Raw genomic sequence first — 20,149 nt, 5'->3', positions numbered from 1 at the left:
CAACAAAAGGAAGAGCTGCTTTGAGCAAAGAGAAAACAAAAGCTTGACACAAATCAGCACAATTAAAAACACTAATCATGGTTTAACTGCCAGTGAGATCAGAGTTAATTGCGAGTGGCTTTTAATTTATCCATAAGAGTGATATGACAGGTGCTGAACGAAAGGAACAGCTGAACAGCTCTCCACTTATTGGAAAATTTGCATTAGATTTACATTACAGTGTTGGAATAAGGATATCTGCTATAAAATGTGAGGATAAGTACCATGAAATTCTCATTTCATTTGAGGTTAAAATGTCTTTACTGGCTTTTGATATATTTACCTAAAAAAAAAAAACAAACAATACAATGGCAGTTTTCATTTGGATTGAGTTTATTGTAAGGGACAATACAATCTTGCTTGTGCCCTTCAAACTACATCCAGTAGAAGATTGGGATTTGATTATAATGATGGTGATAATAATATCTTAAAGTTAATGTGTGAACTGTAGTACATAATTTGTGAATATTAAGAAATGCATCACCAAACTGAATTAGTGCTTGTGTTGGCACATCACATATAGTCACCATTAACAGCATTATACTGTTATAATACATACATCTTCTAGACCCCAATGTGTTTCCAGACCTACAAGAATAAAAAGAAAAGGAAAACCATACATTCTTGTCCCCAAACATCCAGGTATGAAAATCTTGCATATTGGCAATTAAGTGAAAATATTAAACAAAACATAAAAGAATATTTGTTAACCAAATTACACTCTCTACAGTTCTGAGATAAATACATCACAATGACGTTGTGTGATGAGGGCTGATGAAAATGAACCCAATCTAGCGTAATTAATGGATTCTGGATCGGGAAAATGCCATATAATTTGGCAACAACATAAAAAGTTAAATAATCAAAACACGTAATTTATATGCAGAGATGACAAGAATCCAAACACATCCATTTACTTTATCTTACATTACAAGGAATGTGCCTGATCACATCGACTACCACCTGAAGAAAACCAACATGTTAGTATGAAAACGTCATTTCAGGTCTCCTCCATGTTGGGGCCACTAAACTCAACTTGTATTATATTTAGTTGTGTTGGCCTCTGCACACCGCCTTTCATGCAATTCTGTAAAGTCAATTCAGCTTCACTAACTGGCGAGATCTTTTATAAACACAGTCATCATTTCCTTCAAAACTGTGTGCCACATTACAAGCGCCGTCAAGGGATTTAGCCAGAGCTTAAGTCTTAGTGTCTGGCAGCTGTATGTGGCCTATGGCAAGCAGCATCATATTATCAGGAGAAGACTTAAAAGACTGCCAGAGGAGGATTGTGAGATCCAACTCTAGCTTTATGTCATCTTCATCAAATGGTTCAATGCATGCTTCATCAACATGAAACAAGTCCCCATATGTTTGCACTGTTTTTGGAATGGGGCGGGCATTCAGCAAAACTTACACTTCAATTCACGTACAAAACAATCCTCATGGACTTGAATTATGATACAGGCCAAAAGACAACTTTTATAGGACATTTTGCCTCTAAGCAGTTTGACTCCAGTGTAAATTGAAACACTGGCATTAATTGGATAACAAATATTATGCAAAGCAGCAAGGAAGATGTATAATAATGATGCAGGGCTTTTTGCAACGTACCCCTTTACAATGTTGTGCTAGAAAATGATTTGAAAATGCTTTTCATTTAGATTTGTGTTTTGGGCTGACATCTAGCAAAGCACCAAATTATATCAAAGCATAAAGCAAATGCAGCAATCAAGCTAAAAGAAAAAATGACAGGCAAAATTAATTAATTTGAACTACTCACCCCTCATTTTTCATTCGAACTAAATAACCTAAGGGTCTAAATAAATTCAACATTGTTAAGACCTTATCTTTTGTTATTTCATCATTCAAGCAATGCAGTAGGGCTTCAGGGCACAATGTAGACCACATGTAAATCACCTGTTCCATACTCCATGTATGAGCATTACTCTATGATGCACAATATGATCTACATATTGCCAGAAATCCACATATTGGCTTTGCTCACAGAGACAAATTATCTGTAGCTACAAAAAGGAAAACTATTAAAACGAATCACAAATAACTGTTTGCCAATGTCAGATGGCAAAACATGGGTGGTGAAGAGTTTTCCTCAGCATTACATTTTTATTCCCACTGAACTGTGGTGAATTCCCAACTGAATTCCACTTAACTTGTACTTTGAATGAATGTCAGACAGACTACATCCTAGTCCACTTTCAAACATTTTACAGCACAACAAAATGCACAAAAAGTCAAAAGAGGTGAAATGTCACTATAAACTGACTATAAAGTATGTACAATGGAAGTATTAAGAGCTCTGCAAGGTCCATGAACAAGTGGCCAACTACCAGTGCAGACCACATAAAGCTGTTGGTAAAGCCTGTAACATGAGAAGACGGAGAGTCAACACTTCAGCACGAGCAGGAAGGCAATCAGTGAGAAGCTCTTCGGTAATGGAAAACAGATTCTTATCCACATATCTTCTTAATTAACATCACATAATACACAGCATTTTATGTACTGATTCAAACATTTCTGGCTTTATCAAAATATATGCAAATCAGATAACTTTTCTCCAAAACAATTTATCCAAGATCTGTGTCACATCATCACTCATCCATAATGAAGACGTCTGAGTTTTGTCAGACTAGCAGAAAGAAGGAACCATGTGAAATGATCTCTTTGGATACACCAAATACTTTAAAGGCAAGCAAGGTTCAATGGCCTTGTTAGTGTATTATTATACATTTCAGAATTATGTATTTCAAAGCCAACCAGAATACATTCAGTAACAAGAGATTTTGGCTTCAAGTCCAAAAATAGATAGCATACCGTCAGATCAAATAGCTACTCTCACAGCAGCAGAAATAATTAGCACATGACAAAATGTGTTTCTGTGTGGCGCACTATTCATGAAAAATGAAAATTGACAAGTGTTTTTGACTGTTGACATTCCATATATACAGTGTAGCACTTTGTCTCAGCTGTGATTTGGTATCATACAGTGTAAAGGTCAAATATTATGAAGATGTAATTACAAATAAGGTATAAATATTAGAAAAAGGACAAGGTGGATCATCATCTGATAAAGACGTTTTCATTCATCATTAAAAAAGGTGTGCAACCTTGAGAAAACTCTGATAACACGAAGTGTGTTTAACACTGTACATTAAGTCGCTTCCATTAAATAGGAATAAACAATTCAAAAATGTAAACCTAAACATCAGTAACTGACTGTATATTATTTAATATCTAACACAAACACAGGTATAGGTGATTGAAAACTTGCCTCTTTCTGAGACTACAACCTTAAGAAGTAATTTAATTTTAGTACCAGCAGTGCAATCTCACAGCTGCCCCATAGCTCACTCAGTTTGTTCAGTGGAAAGTGTTAAAGACAATTAAAGAGCGACGTTTAACAATGGAAACAACATATGTTGTTATGACATTAGTATCACAGAGTGAGGCAACAAATTAAGTTGACATAAAACTGTGAAATGAGGACAGTTAGCTTGTGATATGGGATGTGAAACAGTTGTTTGTGACCTAAATGACAATCATTGGCTGTTTACCTTGAACAATGAGGAATTGATTATCATTAGTACTTAGTGAACTGGTAATAAGCAGTTATATCTTTCGTGAATGTTAGAATTTGGATTGTTTTGATAATACAAAAAAGGAAAAAATAGCTGAAATATATTGAGGCACAGTACATAATATGTGACTAGTATTTCCTTAAAGGCAAACTTAAATTAACGCTCATGAGAATTACGTATAAAAACTGTAACTGTAAGATTTTACAAGATAAAAACTAAATCAAATGACCCATTTTGGGGGAATTTTAACTGTAAGTGTTCAAGGTGGTAGGGGTGTGGGTATTGAGATACAGTAGCATTTTCACCATAAAGTACCATACAAATATATTAAAATAATGTTCATATGTAAATGCACGATCCATAAATTAAGATTGGTCAGCATATATCGACATGTTCAGCTAGGTACCATAAACACAATCTTCAGCAAAAACTGTATTTGAAAGAACTGGGCAATCTTTGCAGGCTGCAAACAAAGAACTCCAAGCCTTACTAGTGAATAAAACCAATATTAAGAGATGAGTTCTACTTAAAGATGCCATTAAATTGTAAACAAGAACATTACCAGCAGAACATAAAGCAAGTTATGATTATTGCACTTAAACTCGGTAAAATGATTATATTCAGCAGGTGTCTATTTGTCCATAAAAAACTTATATGATAGTCATCACAAACAAAATATAGAATGGGAAGTCGGTAGCTGATGGTAGGAATGCGAGTTTGTTCGTTTCTTTTTTTTTTTGAATGCATGACTCAGTAAGCTAGACAGTCATCAGTCTCCCAGATACTGTCAAAACAACTTCTTACCGTAACTCTCCTCCAGTGTTTCTAAGAATACCCATGAATCACTCAGGCTATTAGGTCTGAGAGGGTAGAAGAGGCCAAAAAAGAAGCCGATGCTGCCTCTGCTACATATGTTTCCTAGTTGCAGACTCATATTTTAGTGTAAAACAGTAACTACAGCTTCATTGTATGAAACATTTTGCCATCTTTCAGCAAACAGCACACAACTGCAACTAGAGCATCTAGTAAACATGAATTTGTCTGCATTTGAACCTTTAAGAATTTATGAGCAGGTGACGGCAGCTGTGTGTGCAACAGAACTCTTGGATACATATCATACAGCAACCTAATAACCTAATCAAAACCTTGACTTGACTAAATCAATGATTTTTTTTTTCTTGTTCTGTTTAAGCACCAAAAAAATGTATTCATTAAGTCATCTGAAATCTGAAATATTGGAATGAGATTTCTGCCAAACAAAGAGGTCAAAATAAAAACTCCATGAACTAAAATAACCAAAACATTGAAAAAAAAAGTTTCTAAAAACTACATCCACTAAATACAAAAATACAAAGCTATAACATAAGTGAATCATAAAATCGTCTGTGATCAATCCCATTTGTTCCCACTAATTTTTACCGGATCGTACTGATATAAGAGCTACCGCTAAACCCTCATCACTGACTTTTCATGCTGTCTCTTCTTTCTACTTTTTACAAAGTTTACCCGCCTTCTTTTTTGGCTCATAGGGTGTCCGTAGAATGCTCGGTGTCTCCTCCATGACGCGCACAAGTAGGTTATCGATGTAATCCTCCAGCTCCCTGATGTGGGCATCTTTCTTTTTCACCACTTCTTTCTGCTTGATGAGTTCCTGCACAACTTCTTCAAAAGACAAGTTGCTATAGGCAGCCACGCTTTCCTGTGTCGCCTCCTAAAAATGGAAAACAAGCAAAGGTTTACATGCTCAATAATCACCACATTTTGCATTGATTTTTTTTTTTTTTTTGTAAAAGCAGACTAAAATGGGTAAATTATGTTCTATAAAATGTAAGATAACAGAGCCAAGAGTAAAAATACCCTTCAAGTTCCCTCACAATGTGACATGGAAAACAGACTAATTAGATGTGTTGGCCTAACGCGACATAAACGTGTCATGTGTTTATCTCTTGTTCTCTGTTGCTAATAAAGACTAAAGTCAGAGTTGTTAAGGTGATACTTCTCAAAGGATTGAGCACCGATATGTCAATCATTTCTGAGGCGGATTTTGTGATCTGATACTGTGTAACAGTGTTTAAAACAAATCAAGAGCATTTTAACTGCTCTACTGGGAATTAACTTTGACACTACAGCAAGCAGCTAACATCATGAGCGTGATGTTTTCCTTTTTCTTTGGTTTCAGGCATCTAATGCATGATCTATCGAGCCAGAAAAGGTTCAAGAAAAAACTCTAACAAGCCTGTCAGAACTTAGTCATGAAGTTTTTCCAAAAATCTTTGTTTTGAGGGGGAATGCCAAACTGCATATTTCTGCAATTAAAGGTCAGGCTAATAAATACCAAAATAAGGATGCAACCCAAGCTCAGTTATGCTCTTTGAGGAAAACCTATTTGGACAGAGCAGTGTGGTACGGTATGTGCAGATCATATTGCGCAGGTACGAGAGGAGCTGTAATCGTTTTTAATGAGGGACCACTTTATCGCTTCAGTGCTGGGCATCCTCCCCCGAACGGACAGAGCAGCAAAGCCTTCACCCTGTTTAAAATACCACACTTATCAGCTTCCACTCCCATGCACCATTCAAGCCTCAACTGCTGGGGAAAGACAATGCAGAAAGACCTGGAGCGGGACAGCTTACCAGGTATCTTATCGCTTCTAACAGCACAGAGGCTACAGTGGGGCGACACAAACCAAAATGAAATATTTGCCACTGAGATTAAATGTCCAATGTAAGGAGGGTTTCAAGAACACAGCTTGGTAACCTATTCCCCACACACAACATAAAAAAAGGCATCTCACTGAAAGACACTACACTTAAGCCATCTGAGAAGGAATAAGAGAACTGACTGCCATAAGGAAGTGGATGGTGGTTTCACATACAAGCATGAGTATGTGTACGTGCACACACCTGCTCTCTCTCTCTCACACACACACACACACACACACACGACGATACACACAGCATAATAATCAGGAGCTTTAGTGGCTGGTGACAAAGGCCTGGAAATGACCATGAATTGGCAAAGTAATGATGACCATTTTTCTGCGATCAGTAGTGAGGAGAAGATAAGGCGCACACTTGGCATTCTCCAGTTGTGTCATTACAGTTTCTAATGAGCTCAGCTTTGAGAATCTAAAAGCTCAGTCCTTTGAAATCTCTCACTGCCCTCCCTCCTCCCCCCCATGTGTGGTTAATTAGGGCCTTGAAGCAGAGGAAATGGGAGCTGCCATTTCTGCAAGGCACTGCGGCATGCACAGGGGCACATGTGTGGATACCGACAGCCCTCAACACTCACAAAGAAAGGTGAGGAAAGCCATTATCAGCATTCTCCTTCTCATTTAGGCATCACTCTGGCACTTAGGCATCGCTGCTGCTCCCTCATAAATACCAATTCTGCTGTGTAATAGTCAACAAATTTGAGTTGAAAATACAAAAGAGTCCAAACTAAACTACAAAGGGTAAAAATGTCATATACAAATAACATAATCATCATTAAGAATAAAAAACAGATGACATTTCTATGCCTTTCCTCAACAAAAAAACTCCAATTACAGAGTCAGTGCAACACACCACTAGGAGTGACCTTACAGCTCGAAATTTCACACCACTTCAAATCATGACCAGATCAGACATGATGACCGATGTGTGCAGCTGCTAATTAGTTGAACGGCACCATCTGAATTTTCAGCAGCCTCAAAGATCAATGTCACCAGCTGCTATGTCAAATGAAACTTGGAGTTCTCAATTAAAAATCTGCACCACACTACACTACACTGAAAGTAATCACACCATTGCGACGGCTGGGGTCAGTTCTACTCTTTTTTTGTTATCACCTCAGTCATTGCCACGTAAAAACTGACAATATGCAACAACATTGCCTGATCAAATCATTTGCTTTTCAATGAGGACTGCGCTGGCTTTCTTACATTTTTCTTGCCATTGATGCCCTTCTTCTGGCCAAAGGTGATGTTTTCATTTCTTGCTGACTTTTTATCACTGTGAAGCAATCAAAGAAAAGTTAGTGATCATTTCTTGGGAGTAAAATTATCACCATTCTTCTAATACTGCGCTCCTGAGGTATTTATGCTTGGTGCTAATAAAGCAAATTAAGATATTTATGATGACTGACATAGTTTATCAAAAAATAAAGCATGCATTACGCCTTATCTTTGCTCCAGCAGTGAACAAGTTCATCAACAAATAATATACTTTACACCATCTTTTTGTATCCCAGCACCACATCATAAAAAATGACCACTGAGCTACTGTATGACAAAGGCAGCAGTAAAGATGATGGACTAGTGCCTACAGAGATAAGTGGTTAATTGGGTGGTCTATCTCTGCAGAGGATCTCATTACTATTGCTCAGAGGGCTCTGTTATCAAGCCCAGGCTCTCTAAAGAGCCACTAATGACACCTTCCTCTCTGATAAACTAGAACTTAGCCACAATCCTCACCAACTCTTTATGGAATACAGGAAACAGATGGAACTGCCTTGTGGAAATGTTTGAACAACAATACTGAACGGAAAGAGAGAGGAAGATGTCTATCAGAATTAAGATGTCGATCAACACGGTATTCAAAACTTTACAGGAATGTTGTAAACAATTCCATAGTGCGGTGTTTGTCCCTTGGGGTGACAGAGAGCATGTTATGCGATCATGATATAATTTAAGAAATAGTGTGAAAAACACACAGTAGTTTAACACTACAACCTGGTTCACAGGTGCTGAATGCATATTTTATGATTTCACAGACAGCTCAGTTCGATATTTCAGCTTAACTTATTGTGCATCTTCTGGGTTATATCTGGTCTCAAAAAAGCTGATGTATTTGAGAACAAGTGAAAATTTAGTTAAGAAGTACATATGTTGATGTGGGTCTACTGCAGACTGACTTCAGAATTAGTTAGAGTTACTCATAAACATCAGTAATATTGGATGTTTCATATTTATAGTCATTTCTATTTCTTTTTCCAAATTTCTGCATCCACTAAGAGTAATAAACATATTATTTTGTTTTTGCAATACATAATTTGTTTTATTTATTGCTTTTATATACTTGTTATCTAAGGTAACTTACAGGTCACATGATTAATAGACTGGACTCTAGACACAGCCCTAATGAAAAAAGTTTAGTGACATGAATAAAGCAAGCTGATGTGAGGTGTGTTTTCATTTGATGAACCATACAGAACAAACGAAACAAAGGCTACCTGGCTTTGTAGTTAGAACTGAACGGGTTAGTGTCGGCTTGCAAGTCTCCACTGAAGGGGTTTGGGGCACGCAGGTCTCCAGAGCTTCCCGAACGCCCCCCATTGCTGGTCTTGCGGCCATCCTTCTTTCCTGTAACGCGTTCCAGTAGAGTGACCTTCTCCTTTTTCTCCTTCCGCTCTGCCCGGTCCCACAGCTGCCCTTGCTCCCCCTCAAATGGGTTGCGGTTGCGTGGGAGCGTGGCATACTTCTGTGGCAGGGTGTCACTGATATCAGTGAAAGGGTCACCGTGTGCCTCGTTGTCCTGGTATCCTGGCACCTCGCTCTGGGAACGCCTGTGAGGACCGCCTGTAGTCCATGGAAGAGAAACCAAAAGCAGTATATCAACATATGATGTTATTATGATAAAAAAACCATATCTTTGCAAAGAAATCACACAACAAATAACCCTAATGATAAAAAAGTAAAACGTTGCTTTGCTCTCATCTGTGTAATTATCTGCGACAGATGTAATCAGGATTTTTTAGTGGCAAACATCAGTCACTGATGTGATGTCATCAGATGGGGTACAGAAACTGATCAGTGTTTTTTTCCGGTTCATAAACACTTTCACAGAGACAAAGGAACTTGTGAAAATTACCACATTTTTGTTGTGTTTATTTTCAAAGTTGATCTGATGGCTCCTCCATCTAATACCACAACACAAAAAATTCATTTTATTGCAAGCAGTGAGCACAACTTGTTATATTATTTATACCCTACAGTTATGCCCCTCCTACATTCAGAACGTTGGATAGGTTCCCCTCCCCTGCATGCCAATCTGAATAATCACAAAGACGCTTGTAAGGTGAAAACAAAACCATCATAATGTAACTGCATTAGCTGTGAGGTGTAGGTTGGGTGAGTTCAGTAATAAGCTTATTTATTTGTGTGTTACGGTTATCTGCACAATTAGAGACCAAGTGTACAGTAGTTGGTAATGATTGTCAATGAATTCTGATAGTTGGCTGACTGTTTACTTTGGCAAAAATAGGAATTTAATTGTTTCTGCACAAAATGAACATATTGTGTCTGTATGATCTAACATGATTACTAATCAAAACATGACCTGAATCCTGACATCACCAGATAAAGATTTTTAGGGGCCACTGAAGATATTTTAGTCCACCTTTCTTTCCCAAGTCTTCTGCCTAAAATTTTTAGATGTTACAGGATGCAGGACAGAATGAATGAGCGGCTTGAAAAAACATATAGTTTGTTTTGCATTTTTATGTGTTATGATTTTACTGTGTTAAGATTTGTTACTGTTTATGACTTAAAGTTACAGAGCAGTAAGTCAAGAACAGAGGGAGCAAATGGGAGGCTGGCGGAGCAGGAATTTTCCAGCCAGTTTTATACTGGTTAGCAACACAGATGAATCAAGGTCACAGATTGATATGAAAGACCTGAATAACTATTAAGTTAATATGGTTTATTTAGTAATTTTGTATTATCTTTATGTAAAAAATAAAAAATCTCTACAGACCTGTGTCTTCTATTGAGCTCTGTTGATTCACACTAGAAACTGCATCCAGTGTTAAAAGAAAAGTAACTGCTCAGTCATTTTAGTGCTTTAGAATGAGGCCTTTCATCCATCATTCATAGCTTGAGTTTTTGAGACACCAGTCTCTTGCTTGTCCCACTATCCTCCATTCTTGAAAAGGAAAATATGAGAGGCTAGCAGTGCCTCACTGATCTACAGTGACTTCACTTGGCAAAAGAAAGAAATTGGTGTTATTTCAAAAAACCCTTCTAGTCCCTGTAGACATGTGCAGAAAAGTTTACCTTGAGATCACACAAAAAATGGATTTAATTAACAGCCAAATACAATAAATACTGAAACAACAGAGAAGCTTTGGTCCTCACCACTTTCTTCTATGGAGTTCATGGAGTCTAGTTTGGGTCGAAAATGGGTCCCAATCAGATCTGACATGGAATGGGCAGCAGAGAGTTTATGGGTCCCCGCGAGTAGTGGTCTCTTGACCTTTGCTTCAGGCTGGGGTTGTGGTTCTGGGACAAAGGACTGACGGTTGGGCTCTGAGTCACACATGGCGGACCGAGGCAGGATGGCTGAAGATGTGTCACAAAAGGCGCCGTCATGTTTTCGACCCTTCATTTTGTCCTTCAGTTTGGAAAAAGGCGAGCGGGGTTTCTCCTTCATGGAGAGGTCAAACATGCTGGCTGTCATGTTGTTCCTCATGAACTGGATGCTGACTTGGATACGCCCTCGTTCTTTCTTCTTATTCCCAGGCTTGGACTCCAGTGAATACCAGCTAAAATGAGAGTTGAGAAAGCTTAGGATGAGTAAATTCAATGAGACATCTTATATAAAAAGAGCAGGATTTATGAAAATCTTCTAAGTTAATTACACATAATTTAACATGACTCAGGGAGACAGGCATACAAATCAGAATCAAACAAAACCACAAATGAAAAAAAAAACAGCCACCAACTTTCTAATGTGCTCAACCTACTTCTTCGCCGACGTTACAGAAAAGGCTAATTTGAGCAGACTAATTCACAAATGCAGGGGCTTAAATAGTTTGAACTTTTTTGACACAAGTGAAAACACAATTTATCATTCAGAGGATAAATATTATTCTTTGCGAACAGAACATAATAAAAATAGCCTGCTGCTGAATAATATAGTTCATTTCAGTCTGCTGCTGGGCTCCTATTTGTTTAACATCTCTGCTTTTCAACTGGAAGTAATGGGATTTATGCTTGCACTGTGAGAGAAATAAAGTGGCATTTGCACAAATCTGGCCTTTGTTCAAAATGCAATGACAAGCAAGTGGGAAATTGCAAAGCCATGTCACAGGGCAACCAAACAGTTCATACATGCTAATGAGACATATCCTCTGTGTTATAGGGGTTTGTGATAAAGTCCTTTAGGAAACCAGCATCAGGATGAAACAGCATCAGTGAATGTTTTCTGTCTGCTTGTGACATATCTCTGGGAAATGTTGTGAGTGTATCCTAAACTAAGATCACAGCAATATATGGATCTTTGCACTTCCTCATCTCCATCATACTGCAGCTTGATCAATACAATCAATTTTCAACCTGAACACATATTTGGATAAATGCATTTGCTTTCATACAATTACCGATATTTTTTACTGGACTGAAATGGGGATGTGTTGTATGCCTCGGATTCCAGCATGAAATATCAGTCTCAATCAGTTCTAACCAAAAAAAGGGTTGCTATTGAGCTTTTGAAAAACTGCAGCTGTTGAGCGCTATTCTAAACCATCTAACCTGTGGCTCAGGAACCCAGTCATGAAAGGCCTTGCTGGGTCTGATTCCCAGGCTGCGGGTCATGCTCAGTCTGATCAGCAGCCACAGCATGCCGCTGCCGTGGGGCCGGGGCTGCACCTCACATGTGTCTCAAGGCCAAGATAAACCTCCCTGTGCTTGGAACCACAATCCTCCCACTCGGGCCTGGACCGCTGGGAAACTCCTCACAATCAACAAACACAGGTGTGCGATAATTATGGGCTGCCTACTCAGATATCAAGACGGGCTTTCCTCCCCAATATGTCAGTTCAAAAACACTGCGGATGGTCCGCAGCGAACACAGACCCACTGTGGAGTGTGGATACAGTATCAAGGGCCCTGGCGTCATTGTCAAGTATGCCTGTGGTGTGGGATTAGGCTAACAAGCAAAAAAGAGCATATCCATTACAGAACCTCTGCTGAAAAAGTGCACGGCCTCAAGGTGCATCGCTCAGGCACCTAAAACAAATAAAACCCATGATTATAACATATTGTGATTCTCCCAACTGATGGGCAAAGAGGAAGTGTGCTAATGTTGAAACATGGAGGGAGCTAATTAACACCAGATACAATTTGGTTAACCTGTTCCTGTTTACTTAACGTAGGGTTAAAAAACATGCTTGTGTGTTGGACTTGTAAGGGTCAACAGGTTTAGCCAAATATATATCACTCTACATTTATTTATTTCCTGTATCTGCTCAAGCCTTTTATGCAGTAATTTTACAAAGGGACAAACACTGCAACAGCATACACTTGGCAGAGGGCGGATAAACAGCCTACACAAGTTACCTGTTAATGAAAGGGCTGACTCATCGAGTGAGACACCCACTTCTGGCCACCAATATCACACCTATATGTCACTTAGAGTCTCTACTTCACCTGAAAACTGAACAACAATCTGTTGTGCATTCCTTTTGGGCTGAGGAAGGCACGCAGAGCTTTCAGACAACAACACGATGTACAGTACAGTTCGGCAGAGAACAGATTGTCTGTTTTCACAGTCACTTCTGAAAACAACTGTATGCATAGGAGTGACTAACTAGACATGTTTGGCCAGCTCCTCTAGTTTCAATTGGGCCAGCTGGCACTCATCATGTCAGTGATTAAGCTAAAAATAATTTCACAGCAATGTAGGTCAGTTCATTGCTAAGCCTCAAACAATAGAGGTTCAATAAAATGGAAAAGTTCGAACAATCTGTGGTTACTAACTGACCACATATGTATTACTTCATCTATGATAGGGCTACCAACAATTACATTTCTGCTTTTAAAATTAAAGCAGATCTATGTCATAAAATGTATTTCTAAAACAAGTACATAAAAAGTGAATAAAGTACAATACAATGGTATTTAAATCATGTCCCGTAAAGGAGTCAAGTCATAAACCTAACAGAGAACACAGAGTATAACACGCACAACGGACAATACACTGCCATTAGGTGTAGCCTAAAATGGCAATAACACATGTAGAAAGAGTGACAAATAACAACTAATTTAGCTCATGCTGTAATCCACTTCTGACCAGAATATATTTGCAAATATTTTCCACTTCCTCTGAAAAGACAGCACACTGATGCATGACTGTGAGCTGGAGTTGCAAAGTACGTGAATACTATTAAAGTACATATATAAAAGAGTTGAAATGTGATCCAAGACTATCAAAATTGTATTATACATATATCCAAATTCAAGATTCATCTCAATTTAGTGGCATTATATACAGCACAGAGTCCAAATTTTAATCACTACACAAACTAAGGCGGAAGTTCACTAATTTGGCTTTTTAGTGCTTCCTGTTTAATATGTCAATCAGTCGCTTTTTATCCAGAAAGCTATGTTACTGTTCTCTTGTAAGGTATGTATTTTTACAATGTATAGTGGGTAAACTAATGTCATTGTAATAACTGTATAAACCACAGATGATCAAATTTCCTTAAATTTAATTTTTCATTTTGGCCTTGGCCCAGATACATGCTGGTTGCACAGACAGCCATAGGCCAAAAGTTCTGAGACTGATATGATACTTACTCAGTTTTCTTTCGTTCTTTGTTATCAAAGATTTCATTCAGGTTGATGGACCTCTGACCCAGGAACTTGTCCATCCCAACCAATGAGCGATGCATCACTATAAGGCAGAGTTCATATACTTCTGGGTTGCCTTCCAAAAGCAAACCAGGTAATTCAAAAGAAGCTTCTTCTCTCCAGACGGGGTTAAGTGTCTTCTCTGCCACTGATGTTGAGTACTTTTCTTTGCCCAATTGGATGATAGTGTAGGCATCATTGGTGCCATTTTTGCCCTTGGGCTGTAAACCAGTTGCTTGAAGAACAGTGGCTTGGACATGGGTTGGAAACCACTTCTGAGACTGCTCACCCAGTGACATTGTCAGCATTGATTATCAACTGTATGCCATTCAAAACAAACCTAAATGATTATTTACAGGGTTAATTAGTTTAGTGAGTGAAATGTGCAAAAAGCAACAAACATGATTCACTATAGTTTGTTGTCCATGTCAGTGTGGTTTGTGTGCCCACAGCAGCACTCATTACAAGCAATGACAAGCCTGACAACCTCAGCAAGTCTCATCTTCTGTCAAATCACAGATGTCCAAGCCACTGATGAGTCATCTGAGAAAACACAGAAAAAAACAGAATAGCATCAGTACCTCTTCCAGAACCATGACACGATGTGGGTGCATAGAGAGTACTGACATCATGCCAACTAATGATTCAGCTGCTTTCATGGCAGTCACTTGCACCCAACATGTGATTTTTAAGTTATTAAAAGAAACATCAAGATTAAACATAAATTAGATTGTGCTGTATTTATTTTGTACAGTATCTATACATAAGTCCATAAGCTCGAGCACCAAGACTGGGGTTGATGATCTCATATAGTGACACACGGTGTTCATCCATTGTCACTCAGTTATTGGCTGACTCAGAGGGGTAGTGGCGTGACTATTACATATATTATTTCCAATCAGTACAACGAAGAAAATGTACCCATGGTCAAGTACAATGAAAACTAATCGTGTAAAAAAAAAAAAGACACTTCTTATCTTTCTCACTGCCAACAAGCATCTTTTTTTCTCTAGATTATCTCTATATTGTGTGCGTATGTTGCAACCTGAAGAAAGACTATGTTTAATTGACAAATTTACAAGAAAACGCATCTGGAAATGATAGAACTGACATGACCTGGTGAATTCTATTAGCCTGGGTAGGTTTGTCACAACGAACTGCGCTGTTATTTATCTTAGTGGCTACTAAGGTCAGATAGCACTTTAAAGTAAATTAAAACACTACGATGAAATATTTACTTATGAGATTACATTATGCTTTGCTGTCGTTATATTCTGTTCTGGCTTCAGGATAACGTTAGCTACATGCGGCTAGCTGCTGAGCTAAGAGGCACACAGAGCATCACAAAGAAGGCTGCTTACCTCGCTGTCATCTTCACCGACACTGGAAGGACATTCAGCACCTCAGCTCAGCGAAACTGGCTTCTCAAATACATTCAAGTGATAGTTTCTGGAGGCAAAAGCCAGTTAATACTAGTTGTTGTTGTTGCTGCTGCTGCTGCTGCTGTTCATTGCTAGAGACTGCTGTCGACCAGAGGCGAGTTTCACTTCCTAGTCTGACGTCACTTCCGCAACAGTCCGGTGAAAGTTCAAACATCGGAGAGGTGGGCGCACGCACAAAGGCACGCACGCTCGCGCATTACAGACTGTGGCTTAAGGCGCAAGGGGTTTAAAATGTAAAAAAAGAAACCCAAATAATTATGGTCAAAAATAAATGTGACACAAAGACAGAAAGAAGAAGAACAACAAATGATGTATTCCACTGACGATGTGAGTTGTGGGTATTATTTTCCAGGTAAGCAGTAAGGAGCTAGCTGAATAAATAATTATATCTAGTTAACACTGTCTCGTCTTTAGGATGGGGGTATGTATGTGCATTTGTGTGCACGTGTGAGTGTGTGCACATGTGCGTGCACTTTATTTGAGAAGGGTAAATCATACAAACATGGGAAGTGCTTTTGTCTCATGAGTGGGACAAGGAGGTGCAGATAAGGGGTTCACTTGAATGAACACAGACATGCCTGTCACCCCACTTGACAAGTGCATCTTAACCAAACACACCTGCATATGTTGGTTTTATCGTTCTACCCCAACCAGTGCAGTATGTACACACGGCTGGCCCGAGGCTCCGCCTGGGCCATCCATCAAACTGAGATTATTGCACTTATCTATAGTACATCTCTGAATGAAATGCTAAGGCTTAAAGTGAAATATTAGGCTTTACAAAAATGTGAGTCAGATAGCGTTTAATACATTTGGGGATCTCACTCTCATGTTCTGCATGAACTGTTGTTATAAATGTTAGCTGAATAATTATAGTAAAACATTACTTTAAGTAACTGTATAAAAGATTTGGATGTAGCAGTATGTAGGCTATATCTATCACAGTTAGTGTTTGAAAATGACTCTATAGCTGACCTAAAATGAATTTGCCAACTAAAAATGTTTTTTCACCATTTCTCCGATAGACCATATGTTTAGATTGTTTGATACTATAAAAACAGATTTACAGTTTCTATTTTTTTTTTCCGAAAATGCACCATATCACTTATAAAATTGGACAAAGGATTTTACTACAATTTAAAATTTTTGCACACAACATTTGGCTGCACAGCATGAGTTTGTAACTTCTGACCCATCAGTGAGTCCAAACAAAAGGACAAGAAAGCATTTTGTAGATTTGATTGGTTCTCGAGTCTTTTACATCTGAAGAGAATCAAACGCCAAAGTCTCCAACAAGTCTGTTGAGTTTTGTTTACAGTTGAGGACAAGACCTGTTAAAGCTTCCCGGTCTAACAAGTGAATACGTGTAAAATGTTTCGTATTCACACTGCACAGCTCCCGGTTGACTTCCAAGTGTTTGTGATTTATCCACTCCCATCACTGCTCACATTCCTTTTCAGGAATATTTTATTATCTGTTGTGGTTAGCGGTGTCAGATGGAGCTGAATGAAATAACGTTCAGAGGTATGCATATACACCAAAAGGGTCAAGATGACACTCTTCCTTAATATGACAATAAGTCAAACACTTTCATATATTACCCTCAATAGGAACATAATACCACTGTGCTACTCCTCTGTGAGATAAAACATGAAAGACACTGCATTCCAACACCACCTGTATTATTTTATTACGCTCCACTAGTTGAGAATACATCGGTGTATTTAAAAACACAACGTTACACTATAAATTAGAGAGTATCAATATAAGGGCAGACTTTCTGAGGAAACAGTGCTGAAGGTCATAAACTGAACCTGCCTGCATGGCGGGCTCCACATGTTGAACTATATTAGCTGTAGCCCCTAACGGCCGCCGTCCACTCTGTGCACATGGTTCTGGTTTATGCCTTTTTCTTCAACACCAGATAGGTTGTATTACATTTATTAAACACTTTAAAAAATCTCTGGCTGCAAGATTGCCCATCTGTTAAGGACAAGAGAAAATATATGAAAGAGGCATGAGGCGTGGCAGGGAGAGGGGAAACAGTTGTGATGTCAGTGCTGGTCTTAATGTGGTGCAGGTCTAAGTTCTGGACGGGTGACTGATTTAAAAGGTATAGCTTTTAGCCGAGTGAACAGTTAGATCACAGCTGAATTTTAATAAAAAAAGAAGGATAAAGGCACACAAATCACCTCTGCTTTGCTCTGAGGAATGTTTTTGTGCACGGCTTTGATATATAGGTGCAGATGTGCGACTGCAGCGTGACGAGCAGAGCTAAAAGGGCTGCTAAGCTGGGGATACATGTCAGCCTGGTGAATCCCTAAAGGCCTTGATTTCTACCTTGTAACCTCAAAAAGAGTAAGTGAACTAACACAAGAAAAACAACTCACTGGTCAGAGAGGTCTACGAGTGCTTGGTGTTTACTTCTCAATTTTTCAAAACAACAAAATAAGGGTTTTCTGGAAAATGAGGCCTCTGCGGAAGTTCCTTAAAGTGACATTCTTCTTAGTGACCAGCAGGGGGCGTCTCCACTAGATACAAGAAGACCCAACTTCCTCATTTAATTTATTACCTCAATAAACATTTTGTCTCACACAGTAGTTTCAAGTCTTTGTTAATAAGCTCAGTTACCAGAATAAGAAGTTGTTACTGTCCATTTCTGCAAATCACAGATACCTGACATTTGTACATTTCATATGTATCGTATTACATTCAGAATGCATATGTGGGACGATTCTTTCATCAAGAGGATCAGGGAACAGTGGTGGCTGGTAGTGGTGTTGTGAGCTTTGTATGAGCACAACATTTGTTAATGTATACATTTATGGTTTTGACAGAGGGTGTACGACTCTACGTCTACGACATCTTGGCCATCTTGTTCCTAATTCTGTTTATAATCTTCTTGTGAGTGATGAGTGTCTAGCTTGACTATATTTTTGCTTTTTGCTTTTTACTCCAAGAAAAGGGATTATCTTGCAGTAGTATCTTCTTAAACAATGAGGCTGAAATGGAGCTTGATCACATGCTGCTATAGCAGTGACTCAGGCACTGGCTGTCTTGGTGAAGACATTAAACAGTTGTTCTACATTCCAGGCCGCAAACTCACCCTAAGGGTCAGGTTAAAGGTCCTTCTGACGTGAGGAACAGAGGATGAAAGGCATAGAAGTGGTTCAGAATCAGTGATAAATTTAAGACACCATTAATAACAGTAGAAGTTTGTATCGATATTGAGTTTCTCATTTACACAATACCTTGAGGCTGTCTAATTGACCAGAGAAAAAATGCATCTCAAGTTGACTGGACTGATCCAGTGTCTGTATGTGATCACATACAAGCACGAAACATATTTGATTAATTTTGTCGATGAACACGTCACTGTAAAGATAGGATAACGAAACTCTTCACTGGTTATAACTATCGCATACTGACTTCGCATTAAACTCTTTTAACTCTAAACCCTTTTAACTCTAAACAAAAACAGAGATACAATTTAAAACATATATATATTTTTTTTATTATTTAGTTATCTAGTTGCATTAATAATTGTGCAGATACAAGTGCCCAGCCCATGCCAAAAATGCTGTTTTACCAATGGAACATGTTAGACATCTACCTAACTTCTTACATATGACATCACATCGCAAACACAGATCTTATTTTCTGTGCCAAGTTTGATAAATAAAATCTGTCATTAATAGCACAGCTCAAGTTTTTAACAAATAAACTTAATTCTGATCACATGTAAATATCAAGTCATGAAAACAGTAGAGGAATGGATCATAGACTCGAAATGCAAGAAAAGAAATACAGATAGTAGCCTTACTGTGTCCCTGTAGGCCTCTAAATTAGTGCATTCTTACATACACAGTTTAATGTCAGCAGCACACTCTCAGGTCATGTTTAGCGGGGCAGGAGAACAGGTGTCCTTCCGGCACCCGTATGAAAAGACTCTACCCGGGCTCGAGGAAGCACCCACATGTGTATGCCCTGCAGTCAGCCTCGTACAGGATGAAATAATTCATCAGAACTGTTCAGAAGAGACATTGTGAGGCAAAGTTCACAGGCATGCTAATGACAAGAGCATGTTCACAGAGTAGAGGAAAACTGTCAGCTCTGAATGAATTGGGAAAGGCAGAACAGAGGTTAGGCCATTTCAGACTCCTTTATATCTTTGTATAATCCACGTAGAGGGCTTGCAAATGTCCAAAAGAAATTGGTGGTTTTGTAGCACATGGTGCATGCATTATGTTGTGCTCTCTTGGCTTTTGTGGAATTCTTCTGTCCAGTTCTACTACAGCACAGCCTGTTGGACATTTCAAGATGAAAAATGTTGCTTATGTGCAATTTTTGCCAATGCTATTTTATCAATTGGAAATATAACATATGGACTGTTACATTTTGTAAAAGCCTGCCTCTAAAAACTGAATTTCCCAAAGCCAGAATAACAGTGCAGCTGCATT

The 20,149-nt window shown here is 38.6% G+C and overlaps 1 protein-coding gene across 1 annotated transcript; it reads right to left on the bottom strand.

Annotated features, from left to right (window-relative positions):
- Positions 1-354: 354 nt before the first annotated feature.
- LOC124066020 (rab11 family-interacting protein 2) lies at positions 355-15,794 on the bottom strand. The gene is made up of 6 exons (XM_046402071.1): positions 15,609-15,794; positions 14,194-14,790; positions 10,753-11,159; positions 8,850-9,195; positions 7,561-7,630; positions 355-5,349 (listed from the first exon to the last, which is right to left on the bottom strand). The coding sequence occupies exons 2-6, from the start codon at positions 14,553-14,555 to the stop codon at positions 5,125-5,127; spliced, it is 1,410 nt and encodes a 469-aa protein (XP_046258027.1). The 5' UTR covers positions 14,556-14,790; positions 15,609-15,794; the 3' UTR covers positions 355-5,124.
- Between the last annotated feature and the right edge of the window lie 4,355 nt (positions 15,795-20,149).

Source organism: Scatophagus argus, chromosome 10 (genome assembly GCF_020382885.2).
Source record: "Scatophagus argus isolate fScaArg1 chromosome 10, fScaArg1.pri, whole genome shotgun sequence".
Taxonomy (NCBI): domain Eukaryota; kingdom Metazoa; phylum Chordata; class Actinopteri; family Scatophagidae; genus Scatophagus; species Scatophagus argus.
This window is presented reverse-complemented; position numbering and strand designations above follow the sequence as displayed.